General features: G+C 37.8%; 2 protein-coding genes across 2 annotated transcripts in view; one reads left to right on the top strand and one right to left on the bottom strand.

Annotated features, from left to right (window-relative positions):
• Nucleotides 1–21504, bottom strand: part of LOC110840273 (activating signal cointegrator 1 complex subunit 3) — a 143157-nt gene that overhangs the window by 111215 nt on the left and 10438 nt on the right. The window lies entirely within an intron of this gene.
• LOC110840282 (uncharacterized) lies at nucleotides 1862–18600 on the top strand. Its single transcript, XM_087357937.1, has 7 exons — nucleotides 1862–1971; nucleotides 3052–3151; nucleotides 3464–4889; nucleotides 9363–9459; nucleotides 15752–15837; nucleotides 16493–16654; nucleotides 17903–18600. Exons 3-7 carry the CDS (start codon nucleotides 4803–4805, stop codon nucleotides 17918–17920), a joined length of 450 nt encoding a protein of 149 aa, XP_087214063.1. The 5' UTR covers nucleotides 1862–1971; nucleotides 3052–3151; nucleotides 3464–4802; the 3' UTR covers nucleotides 17921–18600.

Genomic DNA, 21504 nt, shown 5'->3' with positions numbered 1-21504 from the left:
TCAAAAGGGTTTTCGGAGAAAGTTACAAAAAATCCTCCATGAGCAAATTCAATTAACTTTACAGATTTGAGTTGTCATTTTACTGCAAAGTCAATAGTTGTTGCGCGCCTAGTGGCTAGCTACAAAAATTTCTCTTTTAAGTTCTCGTTCTAATGGTATAAGTTTTATTTCTGTAGGTACTTCAGATTTTGTTAAATAAATATTTGAAATAGCTCAGATAGTTTGTGTCCCACTCTGTATAGTTCCGTAATCACAGTCATTTATAACAGTAGCCGTTTTAGAATTCCTATCTACTTACGGATATCGACAGACAAATTCATTCAAATTCTTGAAACGATGTTCCATGCCTTTATCTTTCCACAAGAGCAAAGGTTTGAAGACCACAGGAAAGCCTGCAAATTAATGTTCTGGCTAAAATGTGGTAACCTTATCATGCATTTATTAGATAAGAAGCGTGTTGTTTGGTCCAGTGGTTATCACGTGTATGTAGATTATAACTGAAGGTTAGGCGACCAAGTTCATGTTCAATAGATGGAGGACAAGTGACGTGTGGTGATGCATTTTACTTGCATTTAGAAACAACCCAATTTGAATCTCAATCGAAAAACCTGCTTTTGTGACTGAGGTCCATCATGATATCGAACACTGGCTGATCGATTAGGATTCTGCCTCCTAATGGAGAAATCACGGGTTAAGATCATAGAATGGCTAAAGACTCTGCATACTCAGGATTTGTCATAATTTCTGGTCCCAAAAGGGAAATGACGGGAATCAAGGCAATACAAATGGCGTCGTTAAACACAAGAAATTAATACAGATTGTTGTTTTCTGGTTGTTCACTGTCCTTATGCAGTCCTGAAGATGGACGTAGCATGTTCCTCCGAAACGTCGTTTGTCTATCCACAAGACCACACGGAGGAACAACCCAGAAGATCACAATCTGAAATATCAAGGTCGTGAAAACTCGCATCTCAAAAAAAGTCGTTCATGACGACTTCCCACAGTTCCACAAGGAAAATAACTTCAGGTTAAACACGAGTGTCTCACAATATTTTTGCTGTCATCATCGTCCGTACAAACCACGTTTTCAGGCACTTCTACCATGTCGTCATGGTCGTTGAGGCGTCCTTCGCCAAAATCAAGTAAGAATTTAGTCCATTTTATAGCTTGAGATGTGTCACTCATGTTTTCAGACAATGACGTGACCTTAAAGTGTTTCCACAAAGGCGAATATTTTATTGTTGAATGTAATGTTGACGTTTTGTTTGAATTACGTAAGACAGGTAAAATCTGTCTAAAGTCTCCACCGAGCAACATAACTTTACCTCCGAAGGGTAAGTTACAACGTGTGAAGTCTCGCAAACTTCTATCGAGTATATCCATACAATACCATTGGTGCTTCGTCCCAAATAAATACGTCTGTGTCTATCAATTCTTTTCCTCTGTTATCCGTTATCGAAATGCTGGACGTAGAAAGTTGTCTGACCAAAAACAGTTGGCCTCTGAACAGCGACGTAATAAACTAAAACATCAGACCTATTTAACAGATAAAGAAAACCGAAGGAAGACTTACATTGATAAACGAGACCATATTAACAACATACGTAGAAACACAGACGAATATTTGCAAGGGTGGGGGTGGACGTAGAAAGTTGACAGACCAAGAACAGTTGGCCTCTGAATAGCGATGTAAAAACTTAAACATCAGATTAGAGAAAGCGCTCCGAAAGGAGCGCGTTGCTCTAGTCTTCAAAAAATGACGTCACCAACAGTGTCACCTTATATTTGTTTATACTCGGCATTGTTGTGGAACACAACAAAGCCGAGTAAACAAATAACGTAATAAATAAACAACTACCAAACCAGTCGCATTATCACTGCTCCAGAAGCAGCAAATCGTCCCCGAACAGCGACATAAAACTATTTAAGAAATGAAGAAAAGTGAAAGAAGACGTTACCAACACCAACAAGGTAATCTGATACTAATAATAATATTCATTCAAGTCATACTGCTCATTCGATTATTACGAAATCTGACGACTCTGTTTTTAAATTATATTTAGGCGATAAATACAATGAAAGGAAGGGGTTAAAACACTTGAATAAGACACTAAACTAAGCCCCGGAAGGGGGGGTTAGTTTAGTGTTTTACTTAAGATTTTAAAACGCAACCAACCCCCCCCGAAGGGGGGATGGTCAAGTGTTTTAACCCTCCATTCGGGGGGTTAGTTGTAAGAAACTAAACTAACCCCGCCAAATGGATGCCGAGTATAAACAAATATAAGGTGGAATTGTTGATAACGTCATTTTTTGACGACGACAACGAGGAATCACAAATTTTTATAGTAAAAAAAGGAATATAGACACGTAACTTCCTTTAGTGTCCGAAAAAAGAATTTTCTCTATAGAGTTAATGTTGAAAGGATATAGGCTACGAGTTTGTGGAAAAGGCCTGACGATATTAAAGATGACATATTTGCAGTACTTTACAAAATACACAAACAAAAGTGGTGGAATATCTAATTAGAATGACGGATAACAAATTGTCGAAATGAATTTTGATTACTGTCTACGAAGATGATCAAATCAGGGGAGATGAGATGAACAAAGCATTTTGGCAACCGCGAAGGGACTAGAAAAGCGTATAAAACGTTGGCTGGAAAAAACTCGAATGACCTAGGAGTAGATGGAAATATATTATTCAAATTTATCTTTGCGAAATGTGGTCGGAGGGTTTAAGCAAGAGACCACTACCGGTTCCAACCGTTCAGACAGATTAATCTATTCCATACGATAATAAACCTTAGGGTGTGGAATTTCTTGACTGACTTGAGTAACTAAAGTTTTTCCATAAATTCTCTGCTCCGAGTAGGAGAATAGATATACTGGCAGACCACAAAAAGGTGGACTGACGGAAGAGACTTTATATATACAGATCTATCGTTTGAATGCAGAAACAGAATACCGTTAATGGTAGCCTTGAAACAAGATCCTCTAACCATACAAATTATTATATTAAGTTGATATCGGAATCTTTCTGCCTCTATCGAGGTTCCCATGTGAAGAAGCATGCAGAACCTGATGAAGATAGCGGCAGACCCGCGAAACAAGTCGCCTGTTCTGAGACGTTTCGACTGTCACTTTGATACTTGTGAGTAGATAACTTTCTGAATAATCCTCGTAAAATATGCAGACCACTCTCCGTTCTTATCTTTTCGACGTGCTTAAATCTATGACAGCTTCAATGATTAAATGACTGAGTGATTTGCTATTTTATTAAGGCGGGTCGTGACGTAACGACTGATATGATAATTTAACAAAGATTAATGAAAAATGAAAATTCCACGTGATAAATTCAGCTGAAATGCTCTATCTCTGCGTATATTATTATATTCCATATGCATTTCTCCGTAATTATAGAATAATTTTTTACTTATTCTGATTATCGTACAAATTTGTTTAGTGTACCATCAAGAATCAACAAAGGAACAAGTACTTAACCTTATGGAACAGCGCCGACCTTGAGAAGCTGACAATCGCTCAGCTGGTCAAGAAGTGTGTATGAGAAACATCTGTAACAAAATGGATAGGATGGGACACATCTTCGAAAGCAGTATCAGGGATAATACTTTTGAAAGATATGACAACCATTTGATTCAGATAAATCTCTAATCTAATCACAACATACCTTTATTTATCCAGAACTTAGTCACAACATTCCCGTGCAAAATCTTAATGTAAACTTGAAATCCAAACGACATTACATTTTTTCGGAAATATCGTAAAAAATTCGGACAGCCACTGTTGTATTTGAAACTGTTTATACGTAAATAATACAATTTTTTGTTTCTTAAATGAAGACACACCGAGTGAATAGAGTTTTGGTAAAGATACTGCCACGTAGAATGCAGCCTGAAATTTCCATACCGCTCCAATTACGCATTTCTCATTCTGATTCTAAATTATCTTATTTTTAGGCGTGTTCTATTCCTTAAATCCGCTTGTTAAAATCGCTCTGTTTAACTCTCCGTCTGCGCATCTAGAAACAAGAGAATGAATCAACGGTTATTCCTGATATTTAACAATGAATTTTACCTAAATTTGTCGACACATTCTAATTTGTTCAAAATCTGATATCAAAGGGCGCATTGCTCCTTCAGGACCTCCAAACAATTCTGCGTTTCAGAATGTCAGGTTGAGGAATCCGAAGTCAGGGAATTCTCAACCAACGACAAAGATTGAAGGTCAAGTCTGTCGAACGTGCCAGAATTTTTAGGTTATGGACAAATTTATTTATTTTGTAGAATTTCTTGGGGCAATTTTCGTTGTAGATTTATAAGTATCCGATTTATTCAATATAAATAAAATCATGAGGGCTTTTCGCTGTAAGCATTATAAGCGTTAACTTATTTCGTTTAATTCAACAAACAGTTTGATTCCTAGCAAACTAAACGACTCGTAGGAAAACGTTTATTTATGTAGGCGGAAACATTGGTCCATATATCACCTTCTCTCACAATTAGCCTTGAAACGAAAGACAGTCTACACTAGAGTTCTTTATTTAGATCTGTGTAATATACAGTTATAGTGAGCATGCTCTCACCAGTTCATACGTATTTTAGTAGTAAGATAGCATAATCGTTTTGGCCAATAAATACAAAACTTTAGTAGTCTACGTTTCATTTCTGATATCTTTATCCAGTGATATCTCTCAACGTTCGCTCTGATATTTCACACATTCCTTCCGACATCATCTGTCCAGTCCCCTAACCAAAGTGCAGCAGTAAACACATCCGTGCATTATGGACCATTTCCAACGGATTCGTAATTGCTCTGGTTTTTGTGGCGGCCTGCGGGGAGGCATAATCGCCATCGGAGTCCTCTACCTGGTACAGTGCCTATATATAGCATTACAATTCATTTGAAACATTTAATCAGTATGTAGTAATTTATTTTGTAAGCTTATTTGATTTTTATAAATATGATCGGAAAGTTTCAAGACTGTGTCAATAGAGGGCGAACCGAATGTAGTACGAGCTTCTGCCTTTAGGGGGTGCGTCCTACATTCATAGTGAATCAGTGTGCCAGCCGGCATCATCGAATTAGCATTTGTTCCTTAGTTACGGGCGTTTTGGTAGTGCATTACACCGACCCGCCTGCGATTTCGGAATGACGGATTTTCATGAACAAAGAGTGTGCATCAAATTTTGCCAAAGACTCTCCAAAACGGCTACGGAAACCTATGAAATGCTAAAGCAAGCATTTGGGGAGTCCGCAATGGTCGTGCACAAACTTTTGTGTGGCATTCACGTTTTAAAAATGGCCGAAACTCTGTCGATGATGACGAGCGTTCTGGACGACCATCTTCGAGCACAACGCCCGAAAATGTTACGAAGATTCGGCAGGCCATTCACGAAGATCGACGTCGTACCTTCAACGACTTGTGCGACATTGTTGGGATTGGCTATGAGACCTGTCAGCTGATTCTAAAGGAAGAACTCCATATGCGACGCATCGCAGCCACGTTTGTGCCAAGGCTCCTGTCTGAGGATCAGAAGCAGAATCGACTTCTCGTTTGTCAGGAGCTCAAAGATCTTGCAAGAACCGACCCCAACTTCCTTTCTAAGCTCCGTGTGACTTCTTCCTCTTCCCAAAGATGAAAATTCAGTTAAAGGAAAGGAGATTTGAGACGATAGAAGAGATTCAAGGAGAATCGCAGATGGTGCTTGACAGGCTGACAAAGAATGATTCCCAGGGATGCTTCCAGGCTTGGCAGCGGCGCTAGGATCGTTGTGTTCACTCCCAGGGGAACTACTTCGAGGGTGATGGATGAAAATTAATACCTGAGATAAGTGTACGGGTTTTTATACGCGCAGTCTTGAAACGTTCCGATCGCACCTCGTAATGTACGTGTTTATCCTCGGAAAGCTATTCTGGAAGATTGTGGTTTCGATTTTCAGCCCACCGTCAGAATATCCTAATTGCTTTCGTCACTTTCTGAAGCCAAATACTTCGACAATGTTCTGTACAAAAAGTGGCAAATGCATTCGGACGGGTTTCTATTGAACAATCATACAGTGTTTACTCAAAAGAATGGTGCGGTTTCAATAGTTAATAAAATATTTATTTGTCACCTCACACGGACACAACATACACCGTCAGCGGCGGCAACTGACCAAGTTTCTTATGCATTAATTACAATCCTTCAAAGTGTGGACCCTGGGTCACACGACACACATCCACACGGTAATCAAACTCATCGCATCCAGCGCTGTGGAAAAACACGATTGAGAAGCGCTCGTACATTCCTGTGAAAACGGGGGGGAGTTGGGGTAACAACCAGCTTTCCAACGTGTCCAAAAATGAGTCGCCAGTCACAGTTGCACCGTTCTTTTGTGTATACACTGTATTTACTGTACGTGTTTTAATTTGCAGTCAAATGTAAGATGCAGGGGCCTGAACATAACACGATTACACAGCGAGTTCTAAGATAAATCGGAACGCAACTGTCACTTCCCGGCTCCCAGCAGGAAGTGCACGACTCACGGCCAAGAGCCAACAATAATTATTCGCACACCACTGCAGCTGTGTCTAACATCACGTGAAGTAATTGTAACTGTTATTTGTGGAAATGGTTCGATTTTCTGTTTAACTGCGTATTTTTCCGTACGAATCTTATGAGAAATATGTTGTTGCCAGGAAGTGTAAGAGATAATTTGGTTGTTAAGTTCCGAGGACCACATTTCCAAGCACAACATGCGTCCAAAAACTTATTAATAAATTCAGGTCTACTGAATCACTTCTGGACAAGAAACCTACTAGGAACGGAGCGTACTTAACGAGGAAAAATGAGACGAAATAGTTTCTGCGTTGGAAGACACACCACAGCAGCCCTAATCATCAAAATACTCGAACAGGGGACCGGAAACTAGAAATTGCTAGCAGCCAAAGCGGTGAATATCACCTTATTTAAATGGTACTGATTGTGTGCACATACACAAGAACGTAACTTTCAGCGTCTCTTGTAAAAACGTGAAGTTGGTTTTGTTACTTTTATGAAGCGATATTTGTTTGACATGTATCGGGGAAAATCTCTTAGCGCTTGGCGATGAGCCATGCAGTTTCTCCCGGGAGCCTGGAAGTGAAAGTTGCGTTCCAATTTATCAGCGGATTCACAGTATTTTGGAACATCTGTTCTGTCATCTGTTAATCACGGTTAACCTCTTTTTAAATATGTTAACCAAGTTATCAAAGACAATAAAATCTATTTTGGGAATATTGTATTAGGCCCAATTATTTCAACCATCTACAAAACGAGTTAGCAGTGGATATTAATTATATTTTTAATGTAATTGGCACACGTTCCGACAAGAAACTGTTATCATCAAGCCAAGCTTTATCGTAAAATGAATGTACTGTGCAAACCTTTTGTCATATAACAATAAATAAAAATGGAGCAAATTACGTTTCAGTTTGTACAATGTTTCAAATTAATGTCGTTTTTAGCAAATCTACTGTGTTTTATAGTATTTCATATATATTACATATGTTTATTTTTACGTAGACATAAAATTGTCATAAAATATGTAATTTGTAACTATAATATAGGTTAATATTATTCACATTAAAAACTTCAGAATTATTAACAAGCGTAAAATTTAAAACTAAGATCCATCTAATCTCAACGATAATAAAGCCTGGAACTTTATCTTCAAGCACTCTTTGTATTGCGTGTTACTTTGGCACAAGGGAATCTTTGCTACTTTTTACTTCAATTAGACCGTTCAAAAAATGTTGGTCATTTCTTGTTATGGGCATGAAAGTAAGTTTAATATATAGATTTTGGGGTACTAAACAAGGAAATAGTGCTCAAATTGGCAGATTGGCTCTTGTTTTCGAAAAAAATAAAACTAGTTTTTCATATTTATGCAAGATATTTTTTAGTTATATGGCAGTAAATCATAGCTACGATATATCTTTGTCAAACACGGCTTGTATTTAGCTACTGAAGCATTCCTTTTTACCATCCAACAATAATCTGCTAACATGGCGGCACTCCATTTGCTTTTTTATCTTGGCTCCATCGCTGAGATGTTTTGATGGAAGCGCTCACCATGTTCGTCGCTGAGGACACCGCAGTTTGACTGGACGAAATCCAGGTGTGAGTGCAAGAAATGTATCTTAAATGAAATGTTTTCCAGATGAAGTCAATGAATTCACCTTCTGTTTGATAGAATTTATCACAGTCTTTATTTCGAGTATGAAATGTTGTCACTTTCACAGAATGATCTAGAAGATTCCACTGTTGTAGCCTCGAGGCCAAAGGCTCTGCCTTATTCTTCGGCAGTTCGAGATCCCTGATTAAGTCATTAAGCTCACTTTCTGTGATCTTATGTAGTTTAGAAGGATAGAGGCTTCTACAAAGTGGTGGATCCCTTGACGTAGACGGCTGCTGCACTTCTTCGTATATACCAATCTCAACATGAACATCATCAGTGTCTTCATCTTCATCAGAGTCTACAGAAAAACTTTCGGGTGGTTCAGGAATAGGTAGTAGTTCACTGTGAGGCACGGGGCGAATTGCAGATGGTATATTTGTGTACGTCAATGTCCACTTTATATTCATTGTCACCCCTTTTCGAACAGCAGGCACCATACAGAAGTCACAGTTTGTGATGTGATTTGTTGGCTCCCTACATACCATAGGCACTGCGAAAGGCACACAATGTCCCTTACATTTCAAACGCGTTGAGTTCTGATGAACAGGTAGTGCAGCGTATGTGTGGAGCCCAGTTCTTGTCCTGGTCGCCTACTTTACACCCAAAGTACAATTCGTAAGCCTTTCTTATGGCTTAGTTAACGTACACTTTCTCGAAGCAAATGTGACTTGTTCACATACGCAATAGAATTTATCAGGACTATTCACACAATTACGAGGCATCTTTCACGACACAAATACTGCCCAAGAAGTAGGAATCTCACAGAGAACCATTAACTGAGAACAAACCACCCAGTACCTGGCCGGATTCGAGGAAGAGTTGAAGGTGCATTTGAGGCGACAACAACTTATCACGTAATGCAGAGCGGGGTGACTGTTGATGGTCACGTTTTAAGAGCGCGGTGGTACTATAGCTGATAATAATGCAGAGAAAATCGCTAATATGAGACCTCAACCATAATTCGAGAACGGGAGCCAATAGACAAATTTTAATGAGATTTTTGCGTTCAGCAGCCTAAAATTAGTGAAGATTGGTTAGTTTCGTTTTCATAACATTTTACGTGTTGACCAGTGTTATCGATAGCGACATGGTAATATGTTAGTAAATATATCAGTTTACGTTAAAATCTGGGCTGTTTCACAGCTGACTACGTTGTATGGCGCACCCTTAGATGACATGATATACCCTGGATTGACAACCGGCAGCCCCTACATCTCCTACAGTAAGCTAGGACCCTGTGGTAAGTAAAGTGCACAGAGAATATACTATTTAAAGGAGGATTTGAGGTTTTCACGGCGGGGATTCTGAAGATGGCTGTCTTCTGTACACATTTTGAGGCTACTCATTCACTCTGCTGTGCAGGACATTTTTGAAAAGTCGATTGTATAGTAGTTTTGTCAAAGAATAGCCCACTTTCTATATGAAACCCGAAGGTTCATCATCGTGTTCACAAAAGTCCACCACCAGACCCATCCAAAGCCAGCTGCATCCAGTTCGCTCCATCGATTCCTATTTCCCTAAGATCAATCTTAACGCCATCCTCCCAACTACACCCAGGTCTTTCCAGTTGTCTCCTCCCTTCAGGCCTCCCAAACAATACCTTCGAAACACCCCTCCGTTCTCCTCCCCATGCGTGCTGCATGTCCCGCCAACCTTATCCTCCTAATTTAATCGCCCTAACAATATCAGGTTAGGAGTACAGGTTTTGAAGCTCGTCATTATGTGATTTTATCCATGATCCGTCTTCCTTCCATTAGATCTAAATATCCTCCTCAACACTCTGTTCTCAAAGATTCTCAAAGTGAGGGATCAAGTTTCGAACACATACAGCGCAACTGGCAAAATTACACTTTTGTAAATTTTAATCTTTCGTTCTTTTTTTATATGAGACGGGAGGACAAAATATTTTGGACTGACTGGTAGCAAACATTTAGGGGTCAGTGGGTAATGCCTGTCAGGCACTTTTCTGACGAACGGTACCAGATGGAAGCTTCAAGCTGGTGCTTACATCCAGTGCTTGATTCAGTGAAGTTCAACAGCGAATTCGGCCATTTGCTTCTGGTGCAGTTACCGAGATAGTTGCATGTATCTGTTTTGTGTTCCAGTAATCTAATACTTTACATCGAAATATCTGAGGTGAGTGAACTTCCTTTGAATTATATGAATATTTCTTGGGAGTGTACATAACATGCGAGAGTTGGATATTATAACTGCGTAGATGGTTAAGAATAAATATGTGCTAGTTCACGGCAACACGCCTTTCGTTTGAGGTTATTCGTTTGGGGTAATGGCGGTCAAGAATCTCCATTACCTACGGTGGGTCCACGGCACATTGCAGAAAAAGCAAAGGCAAGCAGCATTCGGAGATTCTGACAGGGACACCCATGAAGGGTTCTTTAGAAAGCAAAGCATTAAAGAAAAATGCAAGAGCACAGAATTAAAGTAGGCAAACAGCAGTATTTCCGAAGAAAATGCAGAATAAGGAAACAAGCCTCCAAGAGAGAAAGAAACGCTGCAGGAAGAATCCGAAAAAAGCTTCATCAGAAGAGGACACCGACATAAACGATCAAAATATTCTTGACGAAAATGAAGATGATGACATAGAAACAGATTTAAAAAATATTTAATTTGTGAAAAACTTGAGAAAGACGGAGAACTTTGGTATAGATGCACAGGCTGTGGTATCTGGGCACATGCAGAATGCAGTGGCTAGGAATTTGCGGACGGTTATCTTTGTGTTCTGTGTTTGAGAAGAAGAAATGCAAAATGAAAAACATTATTGAAGACTTCTATCTTAATATTCCGTTAGAACTTGTACGTTCAAATGATATAGACGTGTACACATTTTGTAAACTATGATATATGCCTATTACTTACTAAGATAACATTTTATTCACTCATTATCTTATTTACTTCAGTGACACCTTGAACCTCAAATAGTGACTGTCATTATCCCTGAGGGTGGGGAATACCGGTCAAAGCTACGTCTTCAGTTATCATTTCCTACAGATCTTGTTACGTTCAACGTGTTTTATGCTGCATACTTAAGAAGTAGACCCTTCAGACTAAATACCAATTTATGTAAAGTTTAAACTTTGAGTATAATTTTCGTTTTATCTAGCTTTACTCTTAAGTGACCGCTATTTGTCCATTCTCCCTAGTAATAACACGTATTTTAGTAATACACGTGCCAGACACTACGTACAATGCTAACAAGGACATTGTAAATATATAGAAATAAGAAACTAACAACAAAATTATGTATAAGAGAGTAGAAAATTAAATAAATATTTAGAAATTTCACCGTGTTCAACTTGCTGATCAAAGACGTATAAAAATGAAATTCATCTACATAGCTGGATGTACACATAAATGCAGAAATATAACGTTTTTACCTATTTGATACATAAACCGAGAATGATAGTTGAAGCGGCTATAGTTATAGTAATCATATTTAAAATGTATTCAGATCCACAGCTACGTCATGATGTAATGTGCCAACGTAACACATAAATTTTAACAGTGTAATTACGCAAGATCCCCACTTAATGGTGCCTGCACCTTATCGTGGTGGTGGGGCTTGAGTACCTCAGTGACCCCAAGAGCTATGCTGGCGGTAGCATAGCTACTGGTAGGGCCTCCTTAGCGAGATTGGTCGAGGGGGAGAGGTCAGACTAAGACAGGTACCCTGGTCCTCCAGGTTGGGGGTTGGTCGCAAGGCTAACAACCTTGCATCGTAAAAAAGAATGAAGTTGAGAATAATTTGATGAATGAAGCCGGACTGTCCTCACGAAGACGAACATTAGCTAGGAACAAGGATAAGAATTTGGTACTACATATTGGAACATGGAATGTGCGCACTCTGCTACAAGTAGGAGCGATGAATGGTATAGCTGATGAAATTATAAAATATAGAATGGAAATTGTCGCTATACAAGAAATTAGATGGAAAAATAAGGGAGTAATAAATAAGGCAAACTTCTCCATATATTATTCTGGGAAAGACGATAGGCAAGGAGAATGTGGAGTAGGATTTATTGTTACCAGGCAAATGCGTAAGGCTGTGCTGGCCTTTACGCCAGTAAGTGAAAGAATATGTACACTTAGAGTAAAAGGGAAACTCCATAATATAACACTTGTTAATGTCTATGCACCAACCGAGTGGACAGAAGAGGTGGCAGTAGATGGTTTCTATGATGAATTGCAGTCTGTATGTGATAAAATTTCGAAACATGACGTGATAATAGTACTTGGTGATTATAATGCAAAGCTTGGGAAAGAAGAAGTCTATGTCAAACTATTTGGAAGGAATAGTCTACATGAAGAAACTAATAATAATGGCCTAAGGGTAGCACAATTTGCAGCTGCAAATAATTTAAGGGTCATGAGCACATACTTCCCAAGGAAAGATATTCATAAGGGTACTTGGAAAATTCCTGGAACAAATAATTTTAATCAAATGGATCATATATTGGTATCTAGGAGATGGGCGACAGATGTAGAAAATGTGCGCACATTCCGAGGGGCAAATTCTGACTCGGACCATTATTTAGTTGGGTTTAGAATGAAGCAAAAAATATGTATGGTTATGAAAGGGAAAATGGAAAGAATTAAAAGATGGAATGTAGACAAATTAGAAGATAGGGGTACAGTACAGGAGTATCAATGTAATTTAAACTTAGAATTACAAAAGATAGAAAAAGGGCCTGATATTGAAGATGAATGGAACTGCATAAAGAATGCCATTTTAAATACAGCACATATAACTGTTGGAGAGACAAGAAGATCAAGAAATGAAGATTGGTATGATGATGAATGTAGATCGGTCGTGGAACAGAAGAAGCAAGCTAGAATGAAATGTTTACAGCGAAATACGAGAGCTAATAGAAATCTTTATAATGAAAAACGGATATTGGCCACCAGAATATGTAGAAAGAAGAAAAGAGAAATGTTAGGAAGAAAGATCGACAGTATGATAGAACACCATCGTAGAAATGAAAGTAGAAAATTTCACAAGGAGCTTAAAGAAGTAACACAAGAATACAGACCGAAAGCTGTAGCATGTAAAGATAGTCACGGAAATCTATTGACAGAGAACCGTGATATTGTTAATAGATGGAAAGAGTATTTTAGTGGTATCCTGACCGGAAATATAATTGAGACAGAGCAGCCGACATATTATACTGTGGATAATTACATTGAAGATCCTACGTTTGAAGAAGTGCAAAAAGTAATCAAATGTCTGAAAAATGGTAAAGCACCCGGAAGTGATGGGATTACTGCTGAACTACTAAAAAAAGGGGGAGTCAAGTTATGGGAGAGAATACATTATCTGATATTGTTGATCTGGAAAGAAGAAAAGATTCCAGAGGAATGGACCCTAGGAGTAATACAACCTATACATAAAAAAGGAGATAAAATGGAGTGTACCAATTATAGAGGAATTACACTTCTGAATGTAATATATAAAATCTTGACAAGTATTCTATATAATAGATTGGTTGTGTATGTAGAAGAGATGTTAGGAGAGTATCAGTGTGGCTTTAGAGCAGATAGATCAACGATAGACCAGATATTTGTATTGATACAGATTCAAGAGAAAGCCTATGAATATAATATTGACTTAAATCATTTATATGTGGACTTCAGACAAGCATTTGATAGTCTCAATAGGGACCAAATGTTAAATGATATTCTCCTATTAGGGATATCATCTAAATACGTCAGGCTCATTAGAGCGACGTTGAAAGACTCCAAGGCAGTAGTAAGAGTAGATGGTGAGCTAACTAAACCATTTAATGTCAATATGGGAGTTAGACAAGGAGATGCTCTCTCGACAATGCTCTTTAACCTGACGCTGGAAGCATCTATTCGGAAACTTGAGATCTCAGGACATATAGGCATAAAATCAACACACGTGAGTGCATATGCAGATGATATAGCTATTATTAGCAGGAATAAAGCTGCACTGGAAGAAACAGTATTAAAATTGATAGAAGAAACAGAATTAAGGGGGCTAAAAATAAATGAATCGAAAACAAAATATATGAAAGTTACAAGAGCAGCAAGAAATGTCACAAATAAATTGAGAATAGGACATTATAATTTTGAACAGGTGCAAAATTTTAATTACCTGGGTTCACAGATTAATACTATAAATTCAGTAACTAATGAAATTAAAGCACGTATTGTGAATGGTAATAGATGTTATTATGCCTATCAGAATTTAATGAAGTCTAAAATACTGGGGAGGGAACTTAAACTGAGAATCTATAAAGTTCTGATAAGACCAGTAGTCACATATGGATGTGAAGCCTGGACATTAACAAGCTTTGATGAGCAACAACTTAGAATATTTGAACGTAAAATATTACGGAATATCTATGGTCCAATACAGAATAGTGATGGCTCCTGGAGAATTAGAATGAATCATGAACTAGATTGTATCATACAGGGACCAGATATCGTGAGGCTAATCAAAAGCAAAAGGTTAGCCTGGCTTGGCCATGTTGCAAGAATGGAAGGAAACAGGGTAACTAGAAGAGTGATGGAATGGAGACCGATGGGAAGAAGGATGAGAGGGAGACCACGGAAACGATGATTAGACGACGTAGAGGAGGATGTGAGGGCGATGGGAGTAAGGGGATGGAGAAGAATTGTGAATGATAGGACAGAATGGAAAAAATTCATCGAACAAGCTAAGACCCACACAGGGTTATAACGCTATAAGAAGAAGAAGAAGAAGAATTACGCAAGATGCTCCCTTGAAAACGGCAAATAAAAATTGTCAAAATATTGTACTTAGGTGATCTGAAAGCATGAAACTTTCAATGAGTAATTATTTATTAACGAATACAATAAAATAAAAATGGAACAGAACATATTGTAGTGTTGACTATAACCAGAGAAACTTTATAATTTGGTTATATTAAATACTCTTTACTATAGTACGAGTGTTATTAGAACCCACATTTACTAATCATTCAGAACCATAAAATAGAACATCCTAACTGTGGGTGATATTTATTACCATTTGTACACAGGAGTAATAAAATTATGTAACATTTTTGTAATCAATGTAGCACACTGGCTCTTAAGATGGTAAGAATCACTTAGCTGATCAAGAAATTACGTCTTTTACGGATATAGAAAGTAAAAATTTCACACCCATACGAAAAACAGGCAACATTATCGTTTTGTGTAGGTCTGTCCTAATATTTGTGCATCAGAAAGACAAAATATTATGAAATTAATGGTAGGAAATATTCCCAGAAGTTAATCTCTTTACATTTCTGCATTAATACAATTTTGATTTGTTATTATTGTTCCAAGATATTTTCCACGTTTCATAAAAAAATGTTATCTATTTTATGATAATTTTATCCCGCATTCTGTGACGAGACGTCAAAGTTTATTTCGCTTATCTCTCTCCACATTTAATTCTGCACAAACACGAGGGAACAATATGGTCTAGCAAAAGATTCCAAACCCGGAAACACTATATGATATATAATTATAAATGTTTCTTGCAGCGGAGAAACCATTTCTACCAATGTGGAAATTCTGCAGTTTAGTATCTGTGTTCATCAATCTGATTATGGTGTACGGCGCCCTGACGGTATGTAAAAATTAATTTTTGGGGTGCAGTGAAATAACTTAAGTGAAAATAATTAACTTGTTGAAAATTACAATCACCAGACCTCACAGAAAAAAATACAGGGTCTCAAAAATATGTATACACAAGGCTCTGGAAATAGACATACATATTAAAATTAGAATTAGGATGAATCATGAACTAGATTGTATCATACAGGGAGCAGATATCGTGAGGCTAATCAAAAGCAAAAGGTTAGCCTGGTTTGGCCATGTTGCAAGAATGGAAGTGAAAAGGGTAACTAGAAGAGTGATGGGAAGAAGGATGAGAGGGAGACCACGGAAATGATGGATAGACGACGTGGAAGAGGATGTGAGGACGATGGGAGTGAGGGGATGGAGAAGAATTGTGAATGATAGGACAGAATGGAAAAAAATCATCGAACATGCTAAGACCCACACAGGGTTATAACGCTATAAGAAGAAGAAGAAGAAGATTAAAATTTCGTAATAGTTTGAGAAACCTGCCCAGTTATTGTGGCCTCCTACATTACCAAGAATTGAAATATTACGACAAATAAAGTGAGAACGTATAACTTTGATTTACAGTTTCAGATATAAAGCTAACAATTAAAACACCAGAAACCGTATGTTTACGATTCTTGTGTCTTTCTTCACAGGAGCAGTCCTTGCCAGTAGTCCCATGGATCGTTTGGCACATAGCAATGCCTTTAGTGCAGTTTTCAGTCTTCAAGTGGAACAACATAAAATTAGCTACTTGTCAAGGAATAATATCGTCAGACGGATCCGGAATATCCTCTTTAGTTATATTATCGGTTCGCGTAAGTATTGTAAATTATATATAAAGTTTCAATCTGTAATAATAAAATTAATAATTTTCTTTATAAATTATAAGAATTGCATTATTGCTCAAATGGTCTAGTTATCTCTCCCTTAACCTATTCACATCCTCACAACATGAGGATTATTTTAAAATTATCAGAGGCTATGCGCCATTTTCTTTCCCTGTTCTGAGAAAAATTTAAACTTCCAAGCTTATTCGAGTAATCATCACCATGAAGGAAAGTCTTCTTCAGATTAAAGTCTCGCAGATGGTCTACAAATTCCCCGACTTTTTTTGAATCCGGACGTTCATAACAGCCAACTACTGGATCTCACTCTGATAAATCTAAATTCCTTCCACACCATCTCCTTCTTTCTAAGATCCCGGCAACTAAAACTGTCCGTATTTCTTATACCCAGCTCAAAAATCCTTCTTTTGACAGCACTAATGTTATTTCCAAATCTTAAGCTACTTCCTGTTCCTTCGATCGCGCCAAACACTGCACCCTTTGCGAAAAATACACAATAAACCAGCGCTGATTAGTGACCATTTGCTGCAAAGGGATTTTGGACCTAATGGGATAATATTTATGAATGTGTGCGTTCTCATAATTGTTGCCATGTAATGTTGTCAAGAGTCACTGAGACAACACTTATGATTATGTGTGATTATTCGCTGCGTTAAATTTCCCTCTCGTTCTTGAAGGGCAATTTACTACTTTCATATAATACGTTATATTTTCTTACTTAGGCCCTTTGAAATGCGAGATCTTTGAGTCCACATCATTACCTTGTGACCCAGAGATTTCAAGCACAATGTCACACGGTAACTACTCATAACTGTCCACTGAATTAAGATAGGTTCGTTCCATTTGAAACGCAACCATAAATATACACATTCACGCACAAGACGAAAGTAACAGCAATATTAAATTCTCGCAGCCGTATCCTGTTTTTGCAAATTATAAGTTTGAAATTGGCACTACCGGAAATTTTGTTAGCAGATGGCACACGCATTGCTAAATACTTCAAAAAACTTATTACTTTATTTTGATAAACATTTTTTCCGTTCGTCAACACGCAATGTTCTCAACTGTACAACTTTTGCACAACTGTCGTGAGCAGCGGCCTAGTAACCAGGGTGATCTTTAATCGAGTCTCGTGGCGATACTACTGATTTTGTTTTGTGTTTTAAATGGTACATGCTGTACTCAGGATCACAATTTAATACAAGTTTTGTTTTACAGTGTTTGCAAGTCTGTTGAGTTTCATCGCCAATTTCCTGTTCATTCTGTTCATTCTGTTCATTCTGTACGGTCTGTTCAGACTGTTCAGAAGACTAACACATCGAGAAACTAGGACGGTGAATGAGCAACATGTATTTTATGTACAGCGAAGGTACAGGATTCGCGTCTATGGACTGTAGATATGACGCCAGCAGCGTGTTACGAGGAAGAAGCTTTTCGCTTGCAATGAAGAAACCATGAAGAACTGGAGGAAAGTATAATCAGTGAAACCAATATTCTTTGAAAGTACCTGTGATCACCAATAGCAAACATGCCGGCTTAATCAAGGAAAAACGCTGACTATGCAAGAGTATATGTGCAAATTTAATGCGTTGTGAATCAATCTTTATTAAATAGTCTATAATTTATGGTTCAATTTATAACAATCAGTTCAAAAATAAAATATACATAACAGTTTAGAAATGGGTACTAACTTTTAGAGTTGTATTAAAGTAAATAGTTCGTAACAAATGTTATTGGCGAAATTCAAATATATTTTTAAGCAAGAAGGATTTTTTTAAATAAGACAGAGGTGAAAGGCCATACTGTGCCAGAATAAGTTTAATTTTCTTGTAGCGTGTACCATTTGAATATTATTGTAAGCAATATATGTATTGACATATCAACGTAAACGAAATATATTAATGTTTACAAAATTGTCTCTCTCTTACGTGTAATTAATTTTGTTTCTGCCATTACGGAACCATAATTTTCATTTCACGATCACTTTAATTAAACCTTTACGTCTGCAACTGCCTTGAGCTGGAAACATTATTTAGTGGTCTAGCTTCGTTACAGGTACATATAATCAGAATGTTATTTTAAATCAAATATTTCACTTCTACGCAAACAAAGTTTACACTGTGTCTTACTTCAAGTTAAGTATAATAATTCTCATACGGATATCGACAGACAGATTCATTCAAATTCTTGAAACGATGTTCAATGCCTTTATCTTTCCACAAGAGCAAAGGCTTGAAGACCACAGGAAAGCCTGCAAAATTATGTTCTGGTTAAAATGTGGTAACCTTATCATGCATTTATTAGATAAGAAGCGTGTTGTTTGGTCCAGTGGTTATCACGTGTATGTAGATTATAACTGAAGGTTAGGCGACCAAGTTCATGTTCAATAGATGGAGGACAAGTGACGTGTGGTGATGCATTTTACTTGCACTTAGAAACAACCCAATTTGAATCTCAATCGGAAAACCTGCTTTTATGACTGAGGTCCATCATGATATCGAACACTGACTGAGAGATTAGGATTCTGCCTCCTAATGGAGAAATCACGGGTTAAGATCATAAAATGGCTAAAGACTCTGCATGCTCAGGATTTGTCATAATTTCTGATCCCAAAAGGGAAATGACGGGACGGTGTCATAAAACAACCCAGGACCACAGCCTTTCCAGCTCAACATTGACACGACTCATTCTATCATTTCATGCTCCATAATCTAGGCAATACAAATGGCGTCGTTAAACACAAGAAATTAATACAGATTGTTGTCTTCTGGTTGTTCGCTGTCCTTATGCAGTCCTGAAGATGGACGTAGCATGTTCCTCCGAAACGTCGTTTGTCTATCCATAAGACCACACGGAGGAACAACCCAGAAGATCACAATCTGAAATATCAAGGTCGTTAAAACTCGCGTCTCAAAAAAAAGTCGTTCATGACGACTTCCCACAGTTCCACAAGGAAAATTACTTCAGGTTAAACACGAGTGTCTCACAATATTTTTGCTGTCATCATCTTGCCCTTTCTTCGACTAGAAGGTCAAGAAAGGTCATCCAGACAGAAGCCACACATTTTATCACTCCAGTTCATCATTCCATCCGGAACAGACGCTTACAAGACTGAATTTAGAAACGAATGGGTTGTCTGAATACCGGAGTCACAGTGCACTGATTTTCTGACAGATGACGAATCTTTCCCATTTTATTAGAACTGTTTTATACTCAACAGTCCAGGATGAATTTGCATATCCTACGATTCTTTTGCGTATTTCTGTCAGATCATTTCAAAGAGTGTTGACAGCTTCGGCATATGGAAATATGACTCAATTATAAAGTAATTTTTATTCTGAACTGATAAATTTCCTCCGGTTTCCGAGTGTTTGTACAAACTCATTTCGCTCAGACTTCAAACAGCACGATCATTCATTGGGTCATATTTATTAGCTTTATATTGCTCGTTATCATTACTTTATTTCCCAAGGCATTATCAAATATACTCCGGAGAAAAAGAGTATTATATCGAAAAAAGCGAAATAAATTAGCACCTTTACTTCTATACTTCATGTTTGGGAGTTCCTCAGTTCGAATCGTGATACATCATTTGCAGAACCTCAATGATAACACAGAAATAACAGGCTACTTAAAAATAAGACAAAGCTTTTTCCCAATAATCATAGTCATCCTGAAATTCAAAGCCGTATTCCTCTGCAGGTTTAAAGCGGATTTAAAAAAGACACAAAAATCATAAATCAATTACGAGAGGACTGAAGAATTATAAGGAATGCGGAACTAAGTGGTCGTGGAAAATTTTTAAGATGGTGCTCCAACATTTCGCTAGAAATAGTAAGGGAAAATGTCAGTTTAGAATATTTCCAGTACGAGATACGAACTCCCGATCAATGACTACCAAAGCTCGACGTGGTTTAAGAATTTTCGTGATCAGTACGACAAAATCGACGTACGTGTCTCTGGCGTGTTTAAACACTAGAATTCTTCAGCAAAGTTGTGTTTATTGTTACGTTCGAGCCATTTGAAATTGTGAATACTTCGAAATAAATATTTATGTAGCATACATATTCTTATTCTTTTTACAGCGTAGTCGTGTAATCATGACAGCTACATACGAATGGTGCATTTGGTTACAAAAGCCGCCTACTTCATTTTTTGTGAATTTAACCGGACTTTTCAGTCCACACGCCATAACTGTAACGAAGTCCCACGATTTCGTAATGAGCACTTTTCCTGCCATTGACGTAGTTTCTATAACGTTTCCTTAATCACGTAATACAATTAAGTTTTATTACGTCGTTGGCAGAGTCACCTATCGACAGAAACAGGTACTACAACTTGTTACTATAGCCTCAAGAGGCAACAAAATACATGAAATTACAGTCTGCGACTGTAATCTTGAGACTTTAGAGGTGAGGAGGTGGGGTGAAGGGGGAAAGTTAAGGTACCATTTGGCTGCACGAGACAGAGATAAGCCACCAAGGCAGGCGACAGAGACGGACACATCGCAGCTTGTCGCCACACACTTTTGAGGTGACGACCGAGACATGCGGCAAAGTATTTGTTTTCTTTGTTTTGTTGAGACATACGTGTACATATTCTGTGAAAAATGAGTACAAAAATGCTTCTAAAAAGGTTACTCGAAGAAGAAGAAGATGATGTGTTGCTGTGTTATTTGTTGCGAAAGAAACAAAGAAAACCTATGAGTTCAATATTCAAAACCAGACGTGAAGAAGGATCTTTCTGTCGGTGGTCAGTGGTCGGTTTTCTGCTACTAATTCTACCAATTGCTCATCTTGGTCACCAGTAAATTTAATTTC

Source organism: Zootermopsis nevadensis, unplaced genomic scaffold, assembly GCF_977971745.1.
Source record: "Zootermopsis nevadensis isolate Lab colony 2312 unplaced genomic scaffold, Znev_1.0 Znev_ptg000029l, whole genome shotgun sequence".
NCBI lineage: Eukaryota > Metazoa > Arthropoda > Insecta > Blattodea > Termopsidae > Zootermopsis > Zootermopsis nevadensis.
This window is presented reverse-complemented; position numbering and strand designations above follow the sequence as displayed.